This window comes from Euprymna scolopes, chromosome 13, assembly GCF_053919585.1.
Source record: "Euprymna scolopes isolate OS-2025 chromosome 13, ASM5391958v1, whole genome shotgun sequence".
Taxonomy (NCBI): Eukaryota; Metazoa; Mollusca; class Cephalopoda; order Sepiida; family Sepiolidae; genus Euprymna; species Euprymna scolopes.
The window spans coordinates 104,248,213-104,273,125 of record NC_136494.1 but is presented as its reverse complement, the minus strand read 5'-3'; the positions used below and the strand labels follow the sequence as shown (position 1 = coordinate 104,273,125).

The window sequence follows — 24,913 nt, the reverse complement described above, 5'->3', positions numbered from 1 at the left end:
GCCGGGGGAAGAAGAAGATAAGCAATAACAAATTTAACAAGGTGATAACAAAATATTAACAATATAACGTGCAGAATAACAATATACGAACCAACAAATTTTGAGCGATAAAGACGTAGTCAGACAAAGGCTAAAGTTACCTCTCATGAAAGAGGAGAACTATTTATGGCACAATGGGAGATTCCATTGTGCACACATGGGCTAGTCTATTCTTTGGATTGTGATTGGCTGAATCACCTGATTAGATATGCTTGTACATAAATACAAGCCCTCAGTCCAGCTCAATCTGGTGTCTGTCTTGTGCATAAGCTGGACCCTTGGTAAGTGTTGCTGCTATTATTATTATTATTATTGTTGTTGTTGTGTGTTATTGACTACTACAGTTCTTTTGATTATTCTTCAACACCCGGGTGTTTATGTCAGGGGGGTGGAGGTTAAAATAAATTAAAAATAGGTAAGTATGAAGGATCTAACCCGAATAATTGAGGCAAAGTTGGTAATTAAAGTGTAAAAAAAAAAGGGCAACGTTAACCACTGGGCCACCACGAAGCACTAACAGAAACACGTTTGAATTTATTTAACTATTTAGAATTGGCAGGTGCCCGTTTTTAATTACTTAATGAGGTCAACTTTGACTGCGGGGTAGTATTTTATTTACTGCGGGAACACTCTTTTAATTGTTTTTTTTGTTTCCCCAAGATGTTGGAGGAAACCAGCTCCCCATAAAAAGGGGATTGTCCAAATTGAATAACAATTGTCTGATATAAGGAAAAACTCCACATTGATCAAATTTGATTGCTTTCGGACATTTCTGGTGATCGCGACCGGAAAAATACCGCCAGAATTAGTGTTGCTTTTATTATACAAAAAAGCCTAATCCACATGCGGCGAGCGAAAAATGTTGAATATTTTTCAAAGTCGAGCAAATTGAATAGACATGCGACCTCCATTGTTAACTCATAGATATTATAATTTAGGCGTGATATAAAAAGTTTTAAGAAGTTGTGAGCTGACCGATCGCTTCTCGGAAAAAAGCCTTTTACAGACATACACAAAAAGCGAACACACATACATACATACACACACATTTTCGCTTTTATATTTATAGATTTTAATTTTAATCTATATATATAAAAGGCAAGATGTGTGTGACCATTTCATGTATGTCTCGCAAAGGCTTTTCTCGCACACGCTCCCGGGGGGTTACGATCGCTTACAAATATTTATATAGGTCATAGATAATAATATCTAGGATTTTAGAACGTGTGTAGCGTATAGATTTATTTACGTCGACTTTTACAAAATTATTGCTATTTTGGCTTCTCGCGTGTTGATTAGGCTTTTTCGTATAAAAAGCGAAACTAATTCAAAGTTAACAACCTTCTCGGCATCGCGCCGGGAAACGTCCAGAAGCAATCAGCTTTGATCAATGTTGTATATTAGACAATTGCTATTCAATCTGGACAATTGGGAGCTGGTTTCCCCCTCCTCAACATCTGTTGGGAAAAAAAACAGTCAAAATGGGTAAACAAATGCAGCAAAAGTTAACTGCGTGACTTCTATTCAACCTTCTTAATTAGGTCAAATCGAAGCAGCAGAGTTAACTTTTATTGCGGACACCTGTTTTTAATAGTTAAATAAATAAATTCAAATGTGTCTCCGTTGTATGTCACGGTGGCCCAATGGTTAACGTCGCACGTTTTTTTTATTTCACACTTTAATTTCCAACTTTGCCTCAAGGGTTCGGGTTCGATCCTCATACTCACCTACCAAAATTTTTTTTATTTATCCCCCCACCCCGTTTGGATTTACCCAAAACCACACACACCTCAAAACACCCGTGCACTGCCGGGTACCCCCGCTAGTATAATATAAAAATGATAAATACCAACTGTAAAATTAACAAAAGTTTCAAAATTTATTACAGTAAATATATTTTTTATTTATCATCGGTGCCTATCATTTTTCTTTAGCAGTTTTTCAACCCCAAAAATATAGAAACCCGAAAGGTATAACTACTTAGAAAATTTAACAAAATACCAAAAAGATGTTACTTCCATTATTCATATTTTACACTTTTGATCCATCCATAGATATTAAAAACGTCACAGAAAATCTTTATTTGCATATATAAATCCCTCCCCTGAACAAAACAAATTTTATTTACTTATTACTTCAAGGTAAAGAACAGTATTTTTTCATAGTTTGATAATTTAATCTTTAAATATACTATTTCATTATTTTATTTTGAAACAACTTCCTATAAATATAACTTTATTAAATTGCTAGCGGGAGTACTCAGTGTTGCCCTAGTGTTTGGAGGTGTAACAGAAAAAAAAATGTTAGTAGGGAGGAAAACAAGGTGAAAGAAAATGTGAACTTTTACCGCTCCGCTACAAAGTCATAGGAAGTGAAAAGCGTTCAAATTTAGCGATGTTAATCAAAAAGTTGACTTGCTAAGTGAATACAGAAATGAACGTTGGCTGAAGGCTAGTTAAACTTTCTACCGTTTCATTTATTTGTTCCCCACGATATTGGGGAAAACCAGCTCCCCACAAAAAGGGAGTGTCCAAATGAATAGCAATTGTCTGATATGAGGGGGATCCCCCCCCTACATTGATCAAAGCTAATTGCTTTCTGGACGTCCCGGCACAAAAGGCCGGGAAGTTGCTTTTGCTTTTATATGAAAAACACAAACACGCGAGAGGATGGAAGAGCGTGCATTTTATAAAAGTCGATCAAAATAAATCTAGAGATGACATCCCTTCACAAATTGTAGATATTATAATCTAGGGAGTATATAAAAAGTTTTAGAATATAGTACCATCTCACCCCAAGAACCCCTGTGAAAAAAGCTGGACATACAAAAACGCACACGTTCGTTTCGTCTTATATATATATATATATATATATATATATATATATATAGATATTATTTGTTTTTGTTTTTGCGATATGTTTTGAATTAATTCAATTATTTACGAAAGTGCATTTTTACCTAAATGTGAGTTGGGAATAATTTTCCCTTTAACCAATAGGAGCGGTATATATATATTATTTTTAAAATATAATTATCCACTGACACGTGTTTCGTTCGTCGTCTATGACTATATATAGATAGATATTTTGTGTTTTATATATATATATATATATATATATATATATAGAGAGAGAGAGAGAGAGAGAGAGAGAGAGAGAGATAAAGGGAGAAACATTTTTTTAATGCATGCATAAAAATGTTGACATTACCAATTTGACAGCGTGTTTTGGAGGTCCTTAGTGTATGTAAATCTAGTTGTGAAATATGGCAGTTAAAAATAAAATATTAGGAAAACTTTATGATATACTTGTTATTGAAAAATAATAGTGAAAATTATGCAAAATTATCAAGTATTTTTATTCAAGAAATTAAACTAATATATGTAATTCTTAAATGATAACATTGGAAACCATTTAAGGGAGGTAAATCAGTTTTGTGGAGGATTTTACGATAAAGAAGACATCCAGCATTACTTCATAACATTATATATATATATATATATATATATATATATATATATATATATATATATATATATATATATACACACATACATTCATATTATTTTTTTCTTAAAATTCTAGCTAATCATTTTCCATCTTTTGGTGTACACTAATATTTTGCAATAACAAGAATTTCATAAAGTTGTATTATTTTTTTTTGACTAACATATTTTACAACAAGGTTTACATAAACAAATACTGTATCCCCTCCTATAGAATCACCGGATTTCCTTCAAGAGTTAAAGTTATTGAAAAATTAATATAGTTTAGAAACTTGTCTTTACAATATGAAGTGTTATCTGCCCTTTTTTTACATCATTTTTGGTTGCTTTTTAAATCGTAAACTGCTTCAGCCATTTCTGGGACAAACTCAATTTTCTTACAAGTACTAAAACAAGATAAATAATGAAAATAGTGTATACACTCTACCTGGCAGGCCATAAGTAGGTTTTGCCGATACCAGTCGAAGATACATCCTTAACAATCAGTCCAGGTCATTTTTGAGTAGGTAATGATCTTGCATCTGTTGGTAAGGTTATATTCAGTTCTAGTTCTATCTACCCAGGCTTTACCTTCTTTCTTTGAGAAGGGGTTAGTTTATTGCTAATCGGTGATGTTGACTTCTTGTGCACAGGCTTTTCAATCACCCACCTTCTGACTTTGTGTCACATCCTGTGATGAGGAGGGAAGTAAATACTCACCTTGTCTAGAACTAGTATTTACCTCCCTTCTACTCACCACAGGAAGAGGTGACACAAGATCAGGAGCAGGGTTGCAGAGTTGAATGGTGACAGTCCGACTCCGACTCCTAGAATTACTACTCTCACTCCAACTCCTTTGATATCTTCGACTCCCGACTCCTTGACCCCTATGTGAAAATCTATTCTGCAGATCAGTATACCAGCCTCCCACACCTATTCAGCAAGCATTTTATAATTACTTTTCATATATATTATTTTTTACGTTTAACATTCACTTGTATTATAAATATGCTCACATATACACTCAACCAGCTTTATAGAATAAGTTAAGATAACAAAGGGATAAAAAATTTACAATTAAATTTTATTATGCTATCAGTTCAAAAAGGGAATACAATATTTAGGGATAGGGAAACCTCTTTAGGCCATGGTATTTCGAAGCCAAACGCTTCTCATCAGAGGAGAGGAGTAAAGACACATATTATACAGAGAAGAAATTTTTTAAAAGATAGTATTGCCTTTATGGAAAGAGGATCAAAGGAAAAACAGAACTGTACCGAGACTAAAGCTGCTTTCAGGACTGTCAGCAATCACTGTAAAAGAGTAATAAAGAATGTGAGAGAGTTGTATGTTCAATCCGTTAAATCCAAAGTAGCTGAGCAGCGGCTTGGTTACCACCAGTTTTGGCAAATAGCAAACAAGATCCTGAACAGATCCATTGAGGGTGGTTGCTCAAGCCCAACCACCCTCAATGGATCTGAGGTAAACTCGTCAGCATCAGACAAAGCCAAACTCTTTGCTAAGAACTTTGCAACTAATTCTACCCTATGCAACCAAGACCGTCACCCCCTCCACCTCCCCTGTATTTCCTCCTGTATCAGAAAACATGCTCCCATACTTACAAAGCTGTTTAAGTGTTGTCTTGAGAAAAATTGCTTCCCAACACCCTAGAAAACCTCATCAGTATGCCCTGTATTTAAGAATCCAAGTGATCGGCCATCTCCCTCTCAGTACAGATCAATAAATCTTCTGAGCATCATGAGTAAGTTGCTGGAATCTGTGTTAAATAGAGAAGTAGTCAACCATCTCAACAAAAATAACCTTCTTAATCACATGCAATATGGTTTCCATTCTGCCAGATCTACAGCAGATGTGCTAATGGTTATATCTCATCGGATTAGTGAATCTCTTGACAGAGGCTTCCTTTCTAGGGCAATTGCTCTTGACATATCAAAGGCCTTTGATAGGTATAGCATAAAGGCCTACTTCACAAGATTTCCAGCTATGGTATAGCTGGAAATGTTTTCTCAATTATTAAATCATTTCTCTCTGATAGGTTTATAATAGTGGTTGATGGGTAGAAATCAGAAGCTCATGGTATTAATGCTGAAGTCCCTCAGGGGTCCATCCTGGGGCCAACTCTCTTCCTGATCTACATTAATGATCTTCCAAATCACATACTAAGATCATTTCTAGACATTTATGCTGATGACATTACCATCTATGGCAACATATCAAAGTAAATGACCAAGTTCTCTCTGATTCTCTCTCCTTTAATCTTGAGCACATGGTGCAATGGGGAAAGACGTGACTGGTTAATTTTAATGCATCTAAAATCAAGCTTCTATTTTTTCATCATCAACGCTCTGATCCGCATCTGGCAGCAACTGAAATGAATGGTTCTCATCTTGGGGAAGTTCCATGTTTTGACAAACTTCTAGGTCTGACCTTTACTCCTGATTTGAAATGGAATACGTACATCATATCCATTGCCAAGGTCGCTGGAAAAATGGTGGGATTCTTCTACCGCTCCAGTAGATATTTCACTATTGATGCAATTCTCTATCTATATAAGAGCCAGGTACATCCAAGGATGGAGTACTGTTGCCATATCTAGGCAGGAGCTGCTAGAAAAACCTTATCCTGCCTCGACAAAGTTCAAAATAGACTTCGTAGCCCAGTGAGGGATGCACTTTCCTTTTTCCCCACAGAAGAGACATTGTGAGCTTATCTCTGCTTTATCATTATCTGAGCTCCAATCTATGGTCAGTTCTCACCAAACTTTTACGTAAAACACTCGTCTAGCTGAAACCTCTATCAATAATTTCCTCCACTCTTTCTGTGCCTAAACCTGAACGTAGATTCCATGAACAAAGCTTCTTTCTGAAAACTGCATGCCTGTGGAACTGTCTTCCATTTGCCTAGTTTCCAGCTGACTACAATTTGGTTATATTTAAGTCCAACGTAAACAAATTCTTGATGAGCCGTTCCCTTTAAGTAATCCAATTTACCAAATTTCCACTAACAATTACTACGATATTGTCCCATTGACTTCTGTACACTCATTAACCCTTATCCTCGAGTGGTCTCCAGGCCTTGACAAGTGGTGACTCCTATGTAAAAAAAATAAATAAATAAAAAAAATAAAAAGCTATAAAAGGCTATAGTGGCATGGGTTGCTTCTTATTGATTTATGCCTGTTTTATTGGATAAGATTGTAATTCCGGATCGATCCTGGACTAATCCAATTGCCAAATTCCATTTGTGTCAAGAACTGGATAACTTTTGGATTTACAATTCGATTGTTATCCGATGTAATCCACAGTGATCTTACTAAAAGTTAGAATTTTCATTGATCCTGTGTGACGTTACAACCAAAACGAAAACAGCTGTCCAAACAGGATTTACAGTGATCTGATGGACTGCATATCTTGATTGCATTGCATTACAGTACGGTACAAAATATGATATATTTCCAAAAATACAAGCAAAACTATACAAAAACTAAGTTGTGCAATTGGAAAACAGGAAAACCATGTAAAAAGATAAATTTATTGGACTTAAGGAGTCGGAGTCAGATAAAAAATTCTGACTTCGACTCCTTGTACTCTTAGAAATCTGACTCCGACTCCAGCTAAAACCTCTGACTCGCAACCCTGGTCAGAAGATGAGAATTTAAAAAGCCAGTGCTTAAAAAGAAGAGCACCCTGGCTTACAAAATATGCCTGCGCATCCCTATCGGCATCCCCTGATAGGTGATTAACAATAAACTAACGCATTCTGAAAGAGAAGGTAAGATCTGGGAGAATGGACCTCCTAGTACTGAACAATCAACGCAAAAATGGCCACCTAGCTGAAATAGTGCAGACTCGAACATACTGTTGAGGACATATCATTGATTTGGCATGAAACACTTGCATATGAAATAGTTAAATATTTGGTGCTTTTCAGGAATAGGTATCCAGAAATTTGCAGTCATGATATAAGCAGGTCTGACTGAACAGAGAAATCAAATTAATTTTTAAAACTTCTGCACAATATGAATCAAACTAAAAATTAGTTAAGGGTTAGGCTATGGTTAGTTCAGGGTTCGATTACAGTAAAAAAAACAGTTCAATTTGTATCATGCAAATTGTTCGGTTAAGTTTGTTAACGTTCATCACTCTCAGAAGAGTTTGATGAAACTCAGAATTGAGGATGTAAGTGTAGCACTGGAGTTTACCGTTTAGTGTCCAAAATTAAAATGCTTAAACTTGTTTCTGTGCACACCGTTTGCACATACACTTGCCTAAATTAATAAATACAAATAAAAACATTCAACACCAATCAAATGCATTTCTCCCAATTTTCATCTTCAACCCACCCTGAATGCTATAAAAAGCCAGATTTTTCTTTAATAACCAGTTGAGCCAGAGTCTCTGGGCTAGCATCCCTCGGCGCACCTCCATTGAGTCTTGAGCCTGCTGCCATGTCTTAGTTCACACTTACAAAGTGTGACACACACACACACACACACACAGACTGCTTGAATCCCTTTGTCATTTGCTCACTTAAAACCAACTTATTCATTGAAATAGTTCCAACATTTCTCATTGAACTTACTTTCTAATATAAGAACAAATGGACATTGACTCTTAATGATAACTTTTAATAAAATATAATTTGTATCATTGAGTGGAGAAGTTTAAATTATGATTTTCAGGTCTGTGTAACTCACGACCCTTAATTATTAACTGACTTCTTCGATATCTCAGCTAATGAATCCCCCTTGTTTTACAAAATATTCATAAACATTCTATGCTTTTCCTATTGCTGTAATCTTCCAGTCTTAAACATATGAAGTGCCTTAAATAAGTTTCCAGACTTTTTCCGTATGGGCACTTTTATTGATAGTGCACGCATGAAACTCTAGTCCCCTGCAATGCACTTGTCGTACCATTCCAACAACTTCTGGAAGGCACCATAGAAATCCTCTTGTGTGAGCGTGTCAATGACCCTCATCACAGCCGCTTTCATCTTTTAAATTGTTTCATAACGACAGCTTCTAAGGTTTTCTTTGAGCTTAGAGAATAACCAAAAGTCACAGGAAGCAAAGTCTGGACTATAGGGAGGGTGAGGAACTGTCTTGATGTCCATCTTGGACATGACAACATCTTTCTGATCTTCTCTGAGCATCCTTGGGACAAACTTTGCACAAATCTTCCACATCTTCAGTTGCTGCAATTATTTGTGCGTACAGTTGCTACACTGACATCAAACTGTGCAGTTATTGTCTATATACACACAACGGTCCTTATACATGAAATTCTTTATTTGACCAATCAACTTTGGTGTTCTGACTTCCTTACACCTCCCACACTTCTCATCATACCTCACAGATTCCCTGCCTTCCTTGAATCTGTTATGCCATTCAAAAACTGATGCTCAATTCATGCAAGATGGTCCAAAAGCAGTCTGAAGCATTCCCTATGTTTCTGTGGCATTTTTTTCAAAGTTTAAAATGGAGTTTTATTGCATATCGTTCTTCTTAAGTGTGTTCATGGCCAGACTGCAATTTTGAAATTCACCAGCTGTGATAATCAGGCTTTAGTAGAGTGTATTCCAATTCCTGCTGTAGCTGTTCATTTGAACCTGAAATCATAAAAATTGGCCAGTCATCTCATAAGATGTATAATAATAACATACTAAATTTTCAAGAATCTACAACAATCTTCAATGCCTGTACAAAAAAGTCTGGAAACTTATTGAAAGCACCTCATATATAAAATATTTCTTTTGTGAATGTATGCTTCAGAATTCATTATTTGCTTGTGTTTATCCTATAACATTTCTTTCATTTTCTCATATTTAATTATAATCTAAAAAAAACTTTTTCACTGAAAATATTTCTATGGAACTGTTTCATCCCAAAAATACTTCATCCAAAATTGAAATCCCTAAAGAATCCCTTCAAAACTAGTAATCCTTCTTAATAAGGGATTCCACCAAAATTGATTACTCCCTAAAATCGTGATATTCTAAATAAGTACTGAAAATTTCTTGGATATCTATTCCTAAGTACTAAATATATATTCACTATAAAATTTGCATGACAAATGAGGTACAACCCCAATAAATTTCGGGATGGGGGAATTATGCTGTTCTATAATTTTCTCTTAAACTAGTTACTTTCACTATAATACCACATTGGCTCTAGGCCCTGACTACTTAGGAAATCACTAGCGCTTTATTTTTTTTTTTTTACAAAAAGAAATAATGAGGCGTGACCAGACTAAGTATTGATCTTGCAAATTCCAAGAACCTTATTGAATACTATACGCACCTGAAGAAGGTTGAAGCATGTAAATATTAATACTCAAACTATTTGAAAGGAATGAACTGTGTAAAATCTAAAAAGTAAGGGGAAGTAACTCTTACAACTTGGTTTATAACAGATTATACTTTAACATAAAATATTGTGCGAACTGAATTACATAATTACTATTAATTGCATACTTATTAAAATAATAAAAAAAATAAGATTTTTTTAAATCAGATTTTAATGAAAAAAATTTTTAAACCTAAGTAAGTACATTGAAAATTATTTTTCTCTAACCACCCGGACAAGGCCGAGTAAATACAGCTTTTTTTATTTTTTGTACAAGAGCTAGCATGTCTACTTGGATCATTTTTCGTAATTTTATGGTACTTGTAATGAATTTGAATCCAGAAGATTTCTACGTAGTCAGTCCCAAGTATTGACAGTTCTGAAAATGGTCAAATTTACGATTTCAAAGTCACCCTTTATTTTTAATTATTTATTTGGGGAATCTTGACAATCGTAGGTGGAATAGAAAACATGGCCGTTCAAAGCTGACATTACGTTGCAAATAAAAATAAGGGCTTATTATTATTATTATTATTATTATTATTATTATTATTATTATTATTATCATTATTATTATTATTTTAAACCCTGACCTAACTCTTCGTACAGTTAATGTCGTCTGCCTTTTTATATTGTGAAGTCGTAAACTGATTCGGCCATTTCTGAGAACGACTGAATGAAATCATTCGCTACGACGCTACAGTACCTTAAAGTTAAGAAGTCAAAGAATATTATGGACCACGTGCTATCATAGAAAACAGCAGCTTTAGAGAGGGGGGGGGGTTCACGGAACGAATATGTTATATTAAAAAAAAATCACGTAAACTGATAAAGTAGTTTTTTTTTTATATTTAAGAAAATCGATTTTTATGGTTTTTAGCGATTCATTATTATTATTATTATTATTATTATTATTATTATTATTATTATTATTATTATTTTGCAGATATTCATCATCTCTTTTAGTTCTCACGTATTGAGCTTGTTGGATTGAAAATCGATACATAAAATGTCATGGATCTTTATAAGATTTTCTGTGGATACACAAACTAATGATATAACAAAATAAAACATTCGTTTCCAGAATTGTTGGAGATTGATATTAATAATTTAAAACTATTCGAACTACTCTTTTCATATTGGTTGTTAACGTTTCGGCTAATATAACCTCGGAAAGTTCCCAAGTTCAAAAAGATGCGCACCTGAAGATGGTCGGAGGTTACATCAACCAAAACATCGTGAATATAACAACGAAGCTGAGACTGGTAGTTTGAATACTACAAAGAAATTATTTACTTCATCAATGATTTGATTACATAACAAAGATTACCTTGATGTCGTAAGGCATTTCGAATGACATTCGATGGAAAGTAAACATTCTTTGAGCAATACGAAGCCAGGCAGAACTGGCGAAATAATAATCCTGTTGGCATTATAACAGGTCCGATCGTTGCTCGGGGAAGGCTTGTCCTCTATAATTCAAATGTCCGAGGTCATCGTGAGTCTCGTTTCAACGAAGGCATCTTTCGAAAGTTTCCTGTAAACTTCACCGAATCACCGGGTTGCAATTCCGTGTTTAGAATTGACCAATAGAATTGACCTAAACATGACACACCCACCTGACAAGGAAAGGTAACTCTAGTTTACATTTTTTTTTAAACCGGTGTCAATTATTTGCAGGTCCCGCTTAAATAATTCGCCAGACAAAAAAAAACAATCGTGTGTATTTTTGAAACTTTTAAAGGAGGAACTCATATTCGCCGTCATTTTTCAGATTGCAATTTACGGAAATAGCCGATCTGTCACCTACAAGCTAATTAATACCGGCATAAAATGAAACAACTTTTTTATTATTTCCCTGGTGAAGCATGGGTGTTAAGAATGGGTTTAAAAATTATTTTCAAATCATTTAGTTTCATGTATTTCTTGTATTTTCCTTATTTCTTTTTGTTTTTAGGAAGTTTTTGTTTTTCCCACATCATGTATTTTTGAGGAATTTTTAAACCGTAACCCCAAATCTTATATGATCTGCCTTCTTACATTTTTTTCACAATTTTCAATTAGTAAACTTCTTTGGCTATTTCCAGTTTGTTCCATAAATTTTCGGAATTTTATTTATTTTTTTAACCCTCTCAGCTATCAAGCGGTGCCAGACTGCCAGGGTGGTGGAGTCGGTCCTTTTTGCCTTTGTGAGGTGGGAAACCTACACTTCTTGCCTTGTGTGCCCCTTCCTGTTCAGTGTGAATCATCATCATCATCATCATCATCATCATCATCATCATCATCACTGTCACCTTCCTTGGTCTGACAGAAGTGAGGGGATGGGGAGGGGAGTCTTTCCCCGTTTTCTTCAGATCGAGTGTAGCCAGCTACAGAGTATAGCCTTCTGATCTAATATGCGTTCGCTCAGATTGTACACACGCGCATACTCCTAATTATGCACAGGTTACCTGCCCTTGTCATGATTTCTGTTTCAGCCAACGAATGGTGTTTGCACTACTTCTTGTTTCGTTTTCTTTCCCTTTTCTTCCTTTTTTTTTTTCGAACCATTGACGTGACAACACATCCTTTCTTGTTAATGTGAGAGACATGCTTTAACTCACGTCTCAACAGTCATGTAATCCTTTCATGGTAAGGATGAACTCTCGTATATACTCACATATGCATACATGATGAACATTCAACAAATCCAGACATACATATGCACACTGGCAGGAGGAGCAGGAGTTGGTTATGCTTTTTATCTGGTCTAAAGAGAACAGGAGATTCCTCATTTTGATAAAATGGCAGAGCCGTGTAACAGCAGTTACAAATCAAATATGCAAATCACGTTGGTCTTGCAAAGTGTGAGTGAGAATTGAGATGCAAGAAAATGTTTCAGCAGCTGCATTTTCTGTTTCCGAATGGCAGACAATACTGAATGTGAATTATGACAGTTCAACGCACCATCAACATATTTTGATATTTTTAATTTTCGATTTTCTACTATTGTTGAACATGAAACTAATGCTCTTTTGATCTGTAATGACTTTGAAGTGTCTGCCAAATAAGAAGTGGTGCCACTTTCAAACAGCTTCAACGATTGCAGCAGCTTTCTTTTCATGATGCTTGATTTTGTTCGGCTTCAGCATCCATCAAAAGAATGCAGTGGGTCAACCTTGTTGCTTTAATGTAGCAGCTATGCAGTAATTACTTGCATCCGTCTCTACTTCAAATTCTTTATCTGGGTCAACTGTTATTAGAGTAGCGTTTGTTAAGTCATTTTGCAAAATCTGAAAAGAGTTTAAAACAGATGAAGGCATTAGAAATCCCTTGTTATGATTGAGCAATAGTATCTTGTTAGAGAAGTTTTGAATAAACTTGCAATAGTATAAAATCATTCTGACTACTCGTTTTTGAGATTTAGAGGTGGTAGCATTTCGAGAAGTGATTCAGTCTTTGGTAGTCGGGGGCAATTTGGTTGTTTTGTATAGTGTATCCAAGTAGAGTGATTTTAGTAACCGAAATAATGTTCTTGCTTACATTCAGAGTAATGTTATATCTTTTTGCTACATCATAGAATCTTTGAAGATTGTGGTCATGCTCTTTTTGATTTTTGATTTCTTCCACATATTGTGACGTCTATGTACGCAAAAGTATCCATTAGGTTTTCCTTATCTATGATGTCATTGACACATCTTTAGAATGTACTTACTCGATTAGTAATGCCAAAAGGGAGGCAAGTGAATTGTTAAAGTTTATCACTTACTTCAAAAGCTGTGTATTTCCGATCATGTGACTTAAGGTAGAATTCAGGTCGAGTGTAATAAAGATACTATACCGCGTTATGTCATCAATCATTTTATTGATGTTAGGCATAGGATAAGCATCCAGTTCCGTAAATCTATTTATGGTATCACTGTAGTCAACGACCATTCTTTTTTAAAAGATTACAATCTAAAGGTTACAATCAGGATTCGGTTCTGGGGTTCGGGAAGGAGTTGGTCACTCGCTCAACAACAGCACGTTTCTGCTCTCTTCTTTTCCAGTCGATCACACCTGGCCTCCCGCCACCAATGTCACACCACACAATCTGAACGTCAGCAACACGAACTACTTTAAGAGAAGATGTTCACGACTCTTTTCTTTTTGTCCCTTCCAGGGAATTTTTCCCAGCTTTTATATCCTCCTATTTAGAAAAAAAAGAAGAGACAGGAAAAAAATAGCTTCTCCCATCATGCCCTGCCTTCCCAAGATGCCCTTCGTATATATAAATGAGCTAGCCATCCTTTCCTTCTTCTTTCCCAAAGAGCGATGCAGATACGCCCAGTACGTCTTTTTTTTTTTCCTTTCGCATATATCCCACAATAAACATCCAGTTCCGTAAATCTATTTATGGTATCACTGTAGTCAACGACCATTCTTTTCTTTTTTTTTTTGTGATTTTTGTTGGAGGTCACCAGAACCTGAGGTCGCCAAGGAGACAACAAGGGCTCTATTATACCCTCTCTCAACATCAAACCTTTTTTAGGATGTTTTTCCCGGTAATTATGTCGATAAAGAGATCCTTAATCACTTCCACTGTCATCGGGATGGGTCGGGATGTCTACAATGGTTTTGCCAATAATTTTGGCGTGTTGGTTAGGGTCTGCATAGTTTTGTTTTTAGGAATCGTGAAGAGTTTCAATTTTTTTGCAGTATTTTTGCTGATAAGTATTCCTACACTACCAGAATCTACTATTGCATTCACAATATGTCCATTTATTTTACATTTAGTGAACTTAATGTCTTTTGCTTCTGTTCCTAGTCAGACAAGACTAGATGGGGGTGAGTCAAGGTCGTATAATACAGCAGCAGTAGAAGAGGAAGATTTACATACCTAAGCCCAATGCCCATTGTTTTTTACATTTCCTGCACTCGGCACTATGCACCAGACATAGTAGTTGCAGATGCCCTGAGTTCCCACAGAAGAAGCAAACTCTTTTAGGTTGGACATTCTCCTTCATAGAGGATAAGTGGGCGTCTTCCAAAGGAATTATTGCAGCAGCTATGTTGTGGTTGTTTTCATGGCTCTCCAAATGTTTTCTTGCTTGTTCTAGTGATCTGACCATCATATCGGTTTCTTGTAGTGTGAGGAAGAGTTTCTCGAACAATTGTTGTCAAATTGAGAAGGAAGAGATGACACTGATAAAGGTGTCTCGAATGTACTGTTTTTTGTTTTCTTTAGAAGTTACAGCTTGAAAATTGCACCACTTTGCAAGTACCTTCCAACTGTTGCATGAACGTGTTAGTAGTTTGAGCCGGTTGCTGTTTGTTTATGAGTAATTGGTGTCTGTTGTACACAAAGTTTGCTGGTTTAATATAAGCAGCATCGAGGACCTCTATCGCACCATTGTAGTCCATGCCATCATTCATTATCTTATAGACAGCAGCTGAAATGTTAATTAAGGTAAAGAAGTTCTGGCGATTATTTTCAATTTCGCCATTGTTGATAACCGTTAAGTAGTTTTCGAAAGTCAGTTTCCAGTGCTTATATAATTTCTCCAAGTTTGAAACTGTAGGTTCAATGTCGAATCTTTCAGGGTGCAGTAGTCTGTCAATTTTTTGTTTTGTTTTTCTTTGTTAGTTAATAAAATTGTGATGAACTGAAAAGAATATCTGAAAAGGGAGAAGAGGCTGGTAAACCATTGATATAGGTTTTATTAACTAACAAAAAATACCCGTGCTGTGATTCACATACAGTGTAATGGCGGAAGGGCTTCTTCTGGCCAAAGGGGATAACCTATGTCATTCTATTGAAAGGGATAAAAGGGCAGGGGGACAAAGGTAATAATGATCAGGGTATCCAGTTGAGCTCCTTGTGGCATCACCCAAAGAAAATCTCACAGTTGAAGAATTGACAATAAAGCTTTCCTCGAACCATACAACTGTTTGTCTTCAACTTCAGCATTTCGAAAATTTGGGACATCATGAATTTTCTGAAACTAACCATAATTTATGAGTTCAGATTGACAGATCTCTATAAGACACAGATTTTACAAGATTAGGAATTTCCAAGAAAATAAAAATGATAAACAAAAAGAAATCACATGAAAGGGGTTCATTCGAGCCAAAAACTTACTTAATATCTTTAAATATCTATTTAAAGTAAAAAAAAAAATATATCGTTCTGGCTTTCTAAATAAATTCAAAGTATTATGGGCCTAAAATGCTCTCTGGATACTATCATGTTTCAAGGGTTTTTAATAGTGTAAGTTCCCACCAAATTGCTAATATTTGTTTTAGCTGACACAGAAGAGCTGAGTCTCTTATTGACACTTTGTAAGTAGTTGGCTCACTAAATAGTGATGTTTTTCAGCAATTTTGACACTAGCAATTGTGAAGATGTTGATAGTTTCTTTTTTATTTTTTGTTGCTGAAATAATTGAAAGAATTAAAGCGAACAACAAATAAATCTATTATATTTGGCATGGGTGGTCCATTTTAGGCCACGGATTAAATTGTACTGGGGGCGCTTTTGCAGCCAATGCGCATCCCTTACATGACTTTACCATGCCTTCTGTATCAGTGTCCATATTCTTTCAGCAAACGTAGGACCTCATGAGGCTTTTCATTTGCGTAGCCCCAGGGTGCCCCGTATGAAAATCCTTTAGAATTTCCTATTGTAGTGTAGTTGGGATTTCTACTCTTTCTCGGTAACAACAGTACCCCCTTGCACATAGAATAAGCTTCCGCCATTGATTCATCCCATTTAATTTTTTGTTTCATTTCTTTGAAGAAACTATCTTCTTCAGCCTTCCTAATTATATCTTCCAAAGTGACTGATGTGTGAGCCCTTTCTAGTCTCACACAAAACCACACGTTCACATCTCAAGCCATTTTTCTTGTCATACACATACGCGCACACAAACATATGCGCGCACGTACACACACATAGATATATTCATGTTCGAGTACATACACTCACATTCACGTGCATCCACACACACGCTAATGTACACACATGTACGCACACATATGCACACATGTACGCACACACTTCTCCTTCAAAGGAAATCCACACATTTGCAAAAGACCACCGGAAACAACTATAAAAGCAAGAGACAAGCTGTTTCCAGCCCTTTCTCAACTCGCCTTCCAAGCTGAGTGGTCGACGGACCAACGACCCCCCTCTCGGGACGTGCGTGCCCGTGTGCTTCACGCCACCTGCTACTGCATGGGGCAAAAGTCAACAGACAGTACGTACACCTTACACGTTTTCTATCTTCATGGCCTGGACTGACTTTTTCTCTTTATCTCTCTCTCTCTACAACAATAGACTTTCCCTCTCACCAGCTAACAGTGAGAGGCACACGCGAAACTAGATTGACTTTCTCTCTTTCTCTCTCTACAACAATGGACTTTCCTTCTCAACAGTTAACAGCAAGAGACGCACACCAAACTAAACACATGCTGTACCCTTTTCTTTCATTTGTTTCTTCATGAAATAAATTCTAGTTCGTTTAATTCAATAGACGCGTTGTTCATTTCTTCCTCAAAACAATTAATTTTTCCTATTTTGCACTGTTACAAATTGGTGACCTGAACGTGAGATGAACACGCACTTCCCTTCTATCCCACAAGTCCCGCAACAAACTGGCGACCGACTGACGTAATACAAACAAGCATGATGACCCTACCTTTTTGAAATTAATTGTTTTGAGTGAGACGCGCGTTTTATTTGATAAAAAAAAAAACAAACATTTCAACAAAGAAAAACAAGTTAACTTCTACCGACAAGAACTCAACGAACTACAATGACAAAACCCCTCATCAGACTCGGCAGAAAAATAAACATGGAGCTGTCGACTTCATACCGAATATAAAGAAAAATTTGAGCTCGACAAACATTTTCACGGTTTCTTGACATTACCCTGCAACAAACGCGAGTAGCAAAATCACATAGGCCTATGCACATTCTCTCCTGCACAGCATATGCAACAACAAAGAAACAATTACAGGACATCCCTATCAACACATAGGAAGAAGTTGAATCAACAATATGAGTTGAGATGCACCACGCACACTGATAAACTCACAACTGGAAGTTGCATTGACAGCCGGCAACCGTACTCATTGTTCAACATGAATGAATGCACAACAAACGCCCGTACTGACAATGTACACACACTATCGCAGACTCACTTGTCAACTTGATACACGACGTCAACACGAACAAAAATTTTCCTTCCAAATAAACAATTCACTTCATTGTCACCCCCCCAAAAAAAAGAGTAGACGCCTTTTCCATGCGTAAGTGAATACTTTTTTTTATGAACACACTCCATTTTTGACGTTTTTTTAAACAACCACACCAACAGCAAAAAAAACAGGACGAACAGTCAACTGCCCAAAACATTGCTTAAAAAAATATATATATATACAAAAAAAAATGCAGTGTATATATATATATATATATATATATATATATATATATATATATATATATACACTGCATTTTTTTTTCCTGGGAAGGGGAGTATTGTGCGAGCCCTTTCTAGTCTCACACAAAAACATGCGTTCACATCTCAAGCCATTTTTCTTGTCATACACATACGTGCACACAAACATATGCGTGCACGTACACACACATAGATATATTCATGTTCGAGTATATACACTCACATTCATGTGCATACACACACACGCTAACGTACACACATGTACGCACACATACTCGTACACGGATGCACACATGGACAACGTCACTTTCCCTTCAAAGGAAATCCACACATGCGCAAAAGACCACCAGAAACAACTATAAAAGCAAGAGATAAGCTGTTTCCAGCCCTTTTTCAACTTGCCTTCCGAGCTGAGTGGTCGACGGACCATTTCGGAGCGCGACCTTTCCTCTTTTTCTTATCTATTATTATTCCAAAAAAAAATTCGCATTTTGCTTCCTTCAATGTGAAAGTGTATTCCTTTATTCTGTCAATCACTTGAAATACATGATCTCTATATTGTTCAACATTTTGACTACATATAAGAATATTATCCAGATAGCCTATTGCGAAATCCAAACCGCTTAGCAAAGTATCAATTACCTGTTGGAAAATTGCAGGTGCTACTTTTATACCAAATGCTAATCTATTGAATTCATAAAGTTCTTTGCACGTTGAGATACACAAAAGTTTTGAGCTATCTTCCTCTACTTGTATTTGTAGGTACGCCTCGCTTAAGTCTATTTTGGAAAAATATTTTCCACCATTTAACTTAGCGAATATATCGTCTGGGTTTGGTAGCGGGTAGTGATGGTCCTTGAGCGCTGCAGTCAATCTGGTCAAAAAATCAGTGCATACCCTAATCTCTTTAGATTTTTTTTTCACGTATATGGTGGGGGCTGCCCACTCACTATAGTTAATAGGGGTTTACATCCCAGTGTTAACTAGTCTTTCCAATTCTTTTTCAATTTTTTCCCTCAAAGCGAACAGTATGCTTCGTGGCTTTTTGAATATTGGTTTTGCTTCATCCAGCAATTTAAATCTCACCTTTATTTTTGTGCAGCATTCAAGCTTTTCAGAGAAAGATTTTTTTTTTTAGTTTGTCGGCTTCAGCCGTTAGGTTTTTATCTTTGTGAAATCACTCATTAGTGAGTCCCATAATTCAAATTCCTGAATCCAATCGGTCCCAAATAAGTTTGTTGCGTTCCTTAGAACGAAAACTTTTAGCTTTTTTGTTGTTCTTTTTAGTGACACATTAATAACTAGCTCACTCTCAAAATTTATTTTTTCACCAGTTACCGATCTTGTGACTTTATTTGTCTTTGTCATCATGGGTTTTCCTATTCGCTTCCACATGTGAAAATTTATAATTGATAAATCTGACCCTGAATCGAGTTGCAGTTTTATTTCTTTATTTCTGATTCTCACCGTAACATATTTTGTTATGTTCTCTGTTCGTGAAGAGTCCATTTTGGCTGTTTTTACATAGCTCTTTATTGCTACTTTTGCTCTGCAATATGAGGCCTTGTGTCCTGCTCGCTTGCATAGGTCACATGTTATTTTCCTTTGGTACTAACATGCATTGTACCCATGAGGTCCTCCACATTTTCTACAAGGGGTTCTAGGATTTTGTCTATCCTGATAATTTTGTGAAGGATTCTTTTTGCCTCTTCATTGGTAATTGCTGGCGGGCAGGTGTCCTTTATTTTTTAAATGTATTTTTTTAATGTATTAACTATAGACGCAAATGTTGTATAGTCTTGACTTTCCTTATGTGTAAGATTCATGCATTTCCATCTTTTATGAAAAAGGCTTCTTTTTGGACAGTATAACCCCATTAATAGTTTGACTGCCTCGGCAAATGATAATTCGTTGGTTTTTCTTGGTAAAATATAGTCCACAAATTTATTATGTTTGGATGTACCTAACTTCCGTAGCAATAAACAAACCTTCTTTTGATCAGTCCATGCACTGCAATCAATCTTAAAAAAGAAAAAGTTACTTATTTGTGAAAGGGAGTTTATAGCATTTATTCAATATTGGCTACTCTTTTCGATTTCTGCGCGAAAAAGAATGTCCTTTTTTCGTTAACACTTATTTTGTCGTGCTTGTCGTGTTTTTTTTTCTTCTTCGACGTGCAGTCCCGTCGACCAGTGAAAAGTTTATTTTAATTGGATTAAAATCCGATGTCTATTTTAATTTGTGCAACTACTCGCTTTAGCCAATAAAATAAAATATATCATTTACTTTTGCAGGAGTTTTTCCCCCCCTTTTTTCAACGCTAATGCCTTTTAACCATAAGACGTATTAGTAAGACATGCTTTTTAGAATGACAAAGTTTTCTTCTTTTTTGTACTTACCGAAAACTCGGTCTCGTTAATTTAGTAATAATAATTATAAAATGTTAAAATATCCTGGAATGATAAAATAAAATATAAATTTTGAGTTATAATTGTTGTCGATTTATACAATTTTTCTTATTTGTTACAAAAAAGAAGTTGGAAAATATATTAAAATTATTTAAATTTTACGAAAAGAATTTTTTATTATTTATTAGTGACATGTTAAAATTTTTGCTTGTGAAATTTCAAAAGATTTCCGAAATAATTTCTTATATTTTAATAATTGAATTTTTCAGATTTTGTGAAAAAAAAAAAAAAACTGCGGAAGATTGCCTCTTAAAACTTATTATGAATAAACAGAAAATCTTACTCTTAATTATTAAAAATTTTTGTAAATCAATGCCATTTTTCGTCAATGACCAAGTTAAAACTATATGTAGAAATCAAACGTGAAAAAATTTTTCTATGGCAGAACAATTTGTTCATCTTCTTAAAAATCGTCGCATAATCTATATTACTTGTTTCTTCATTGTTAGAACAAAAATATAACTTCTAAACAAAGTAACTGAAACAATTATGAGTTGAGAGTTAATTAAATTTCTTTACAATCTGTTAACACTAAATAAAAAAGTGACCTTTATTTTATAATTTCATACAAAAATGTCGAATTGAAAATAAGTTTCCGCTAAAGTTAACTTAAGTATCTAGTTACAATTTTGATAATGCTTGGTTTTAGGAATTAAAAATAAACATTTCCTAGAATAAAAAAAGAATTTAAAATAAATAATTTATTCTTAAATATTACTTTTGTTTTATTGGACTACAAATTATGATATTGAAAATTAATAAATTGTTATCAACAAGGAAATTTTGTCACTTCGGGCCGTCCATGGGAACCGGAAGTTAATTGTTTTAGGTGTTGTCTGCTTAAATGTGATATTTTTTCTTGATATACACATCTATAGATGTCTTTTTCATAATAATTCAAGCCAAAGTAAGACTTTTCACTTGACTAATGATTGAAACAAAACTTTAACAAGGTATATTGTTTATTTGTGCTAAGTTTTTTTTTTCTATATTTTTTACTGTTTTTCATTGTTATTTTTTGTCATGTTTTAAGATTTTGTGATTTTGCAATGTTCAAATCAAATTTTCCAGTTTTATGGAATGTAAAATAATGTAAAATAAATAATGTTTTTTTTTTTGCGATTTTTACCCTGATTCTTCTTCAATATAAAGTAAAAATTACAATGAATTAATTTCATTTTACTAGTTTTTACTTGTATTTTTTGTTATAGGTGTCGAAAATTAATGTCATACCTACCGTAAAACATATACTACAAGAAATATGCAGAGATGGAGGGATAGAGAAACAGACAAATAGACAGACGGACACAGATAGACAGAAACGGACAGTGACAGAGACAAAGAGAGAAGAATAAAAAACAGAAACAAAGAGAGAGAGAGAGAGAGAGAGAGAGAGAGAGAGAGGAAGAAAGAAAGAAAGAAAGAAGAGATATGGTTTAAAATAGTGATTGAATTTCGGCATTAAATAATCCAGAATTGGTTGATATGCCATAAAACAAACCCCAGCAAAAACTTAAGTGATAGTTTGTATGTATGTGACAGAGAGAGAGAGAGAGAAAGAGAGAGAGAGAGAGAGAGAGAGAGAGAGAGAGAGAGAGAGAGAGAGAGAGAGAGAGAGAAACTGACAAGCAGACAGACAGACAAGGAGAAAGAGGGGAGAGAAAGAGAAACAGGAGAAGAAAGAGGTAGAGATATGTTTTACAATAGGGATTGTGTTTCGGCATTAAACCACTCAAAAAGGGTTGATATATCATTAAACCCAACAAAACGATTAACCCATGTTTCATTTCTTTAAACTTGATTGAATACAAAGAAACCATTATGTTATTCGGCCATTATTCATTTTCACCGTAAAATATCTTTTGCTTAATCTACACATCATTTTGTTTATTGTTAAGACCTTCCTCTTGCCAATTAGATAGCAATCAACTTGTGATAACATTATTTCAAATCGCTATTAGCAACTGTCAGTTCCGCACAATAACATGTCTATGCATGATTGCTTCAGCAACATGCAAACTATTACTGACCTAAAAGATCAGAATAATCTATATAAAAGTGTGGAAGAGCAAAAAAGTATATTGGTTTGTATTTCTATTTCAAATCTATCTATCTATCTATCTATCTATCTATCTATAAAAGTGAGCGTGTCTGTGTGTCTGCGTGTCTGTCTGTGTGTCTGTGTGTCTGTGTGTCTGTGTACAATTTCCTTGGCAATAACTCTGTCAATTTTTAGTCTACAGACACGAAATTTGATATACAGAGTACTGAGATTTGGAAAAATCTATGTGATCGGTTTTCGGCCAGACATTTCGCTGTTAAGGGGTCAAAGTTCAACGATTTGACCTTTGAGAACTCTACCAAACTCCTCCGACAATTTTAGGTCTAAACACTTGAAATTTTAGATATAGGTTCCTTGGACATGAATCCAACTTAATAACTCGATTTGAGCTCAAAACAATAAATTTTAAGGGGTCATAAAAGGGGTCAAAGTTAAAAAAAATTGACTTTTTTTTTTTGCTCAGCATACACCGCCAAACACCCGGGCAACGCCGGGCACCCATGCTAGTTTATATATTTATAATAGTGAACGTGTCTGTGTGTTTGTGTACCTTTTCCTTCGCAATAACTCTGTTAATTTTCAGTCTACAGACTCGAAATTTAATATACAGAGTACTGAGATTTGGGAAAATCTGTGATCCGTTTTCGGCCAGAAATTTCGCTATTAAGGGGTCAAAGTTCAACAATTTGACTTTTGAGAACTCTACCAAACTCCTCCGACAATTTTCGGTTTAAACACTTAAAATTTTAGATATAGGTTCCTTGGACATGGATCTAACTTAATAACTTGAGTTGAGCCCAAAACAATAAATGTTAAGGAGTCATAATAGGGGTCAAAGCTGAAAAAATTAACCTTTTTTTTTTTTTTTTTTTGCTCAGCATACACCTCCAAACAACTGGGCAACGCCAGGCACCCATGCTAATATATCTATAAAAGTGAACGTGTCTGTGTCTCTGTGTGTCTGTCTGTGTGTCTGTGTACATTTTCCTACGCAATAACTTTGTCAATTTTAAGTCTACAGACTCGAAATTTGATATACAGGGTATTGAGATTTGGAAAAATCTTTGTGATCGGTTTTCGGCCAGAAATTTGGCTGTTAAGGGGTCAAAGTTCAACGATTTGACTTTTGAGAACTCTACCAAACCCCTCCAACAATTTTTGGGTTTAAAGACTTGATATTTTAGATATAGGTTCCTTGGACATGGATCTAACTTAATAACTTGATTTGAGTCCAAAACAATAAATTTTAAGGGGACATAATAGGGGTCAAATTTAAAAATATTGACCGTTTTTTTTGTTTTTTTTTTGCTCAGCATACACCTCCAAACACACAGGCAACGCCAGACACCCATGCTAGTCTATCTATCTAGATATATTCCTAAAAATTCGTTTTTCTTTTGTGTGTATTGATATTCATATTAAAGACCCTTTTCTATTTATTTAAAAAGGAAAATACAACTTTCTTATATATGGAGCATGGAATTGCATTCACTAACAAAAGATCTAGCTAATTGCATATTCTTTTAAACATTCATGTTAATTAATTCCCTATTAGTTGCTTCGGTGTTCTCATGAGATTATCAAATTAAGTTAACTATTACGTGTAATTATATTCATGCAGATATTCTACATGATTCATACTTTCATAATATTTGCGTAAAAGTTTATAGTAAACGCAAAATTGTTTCCATATATATTTATGTATATGTATATATATTTGTTTAACAAATTTTGCCTACCAAACTCCTCATAGAGTTTTTGGTCTACAGACATGAAACTTCATATATAAGGTATTTGAATCCATGCAAAACTTTATATTTGGGTTTTAGCCCAGAAAAATCGGTGCAAAAGTGTGAAAATTAAAAAAAAATGAAATTTGCCAGGTGAAGGTCGAACACCGGGATTACGAATGCATAACGTAGTAGCTATTGGTTCATGTTTTAATTTTTGGCCTTGCAGTAAATATATCTTCATGGCCCAGCTATTGGTGGCAGAGGCAAAATAAATTGTAAATTGAACGTTTTAGTTTCGATTCTCGGTGGTGGCGCATGAGTCTTTTTTTTTTTAATACT

The 24,913-nt window shown here is 35.0% G+C and overlaps 1 protein-coding gene across 2 annotated transcripts in view; it reads right to left on the bottom strand.

The window, feature by feature from the left end:
• LOC145292133 (AFG1-like ATPase) overlaps positions 1-11,531 on the bottom strand; it is a 72,918-nt gene extending 61,387 nt beyond the window's left edge. Inside the window, exon 1 of one of the 2 annotated variants that reach the window (XM_080138241.1) lies at positions 11,222-11,531. In XM_080138241.1, coding sequence (XP_079994367.1) covers positions 11,222-11,324 — 103 coding nt within the window. In that variant the 5' untranslated portion in view covers positions 11,325-11,531. The remainder of the gene's footprint in view (positions 1-11,221) is intronic. The other variant, XM_080138242.1, reaches the window with a different exon arrangement.
• Positions 11,532-24,913: the final 13,382 nt, after the last annotated feature.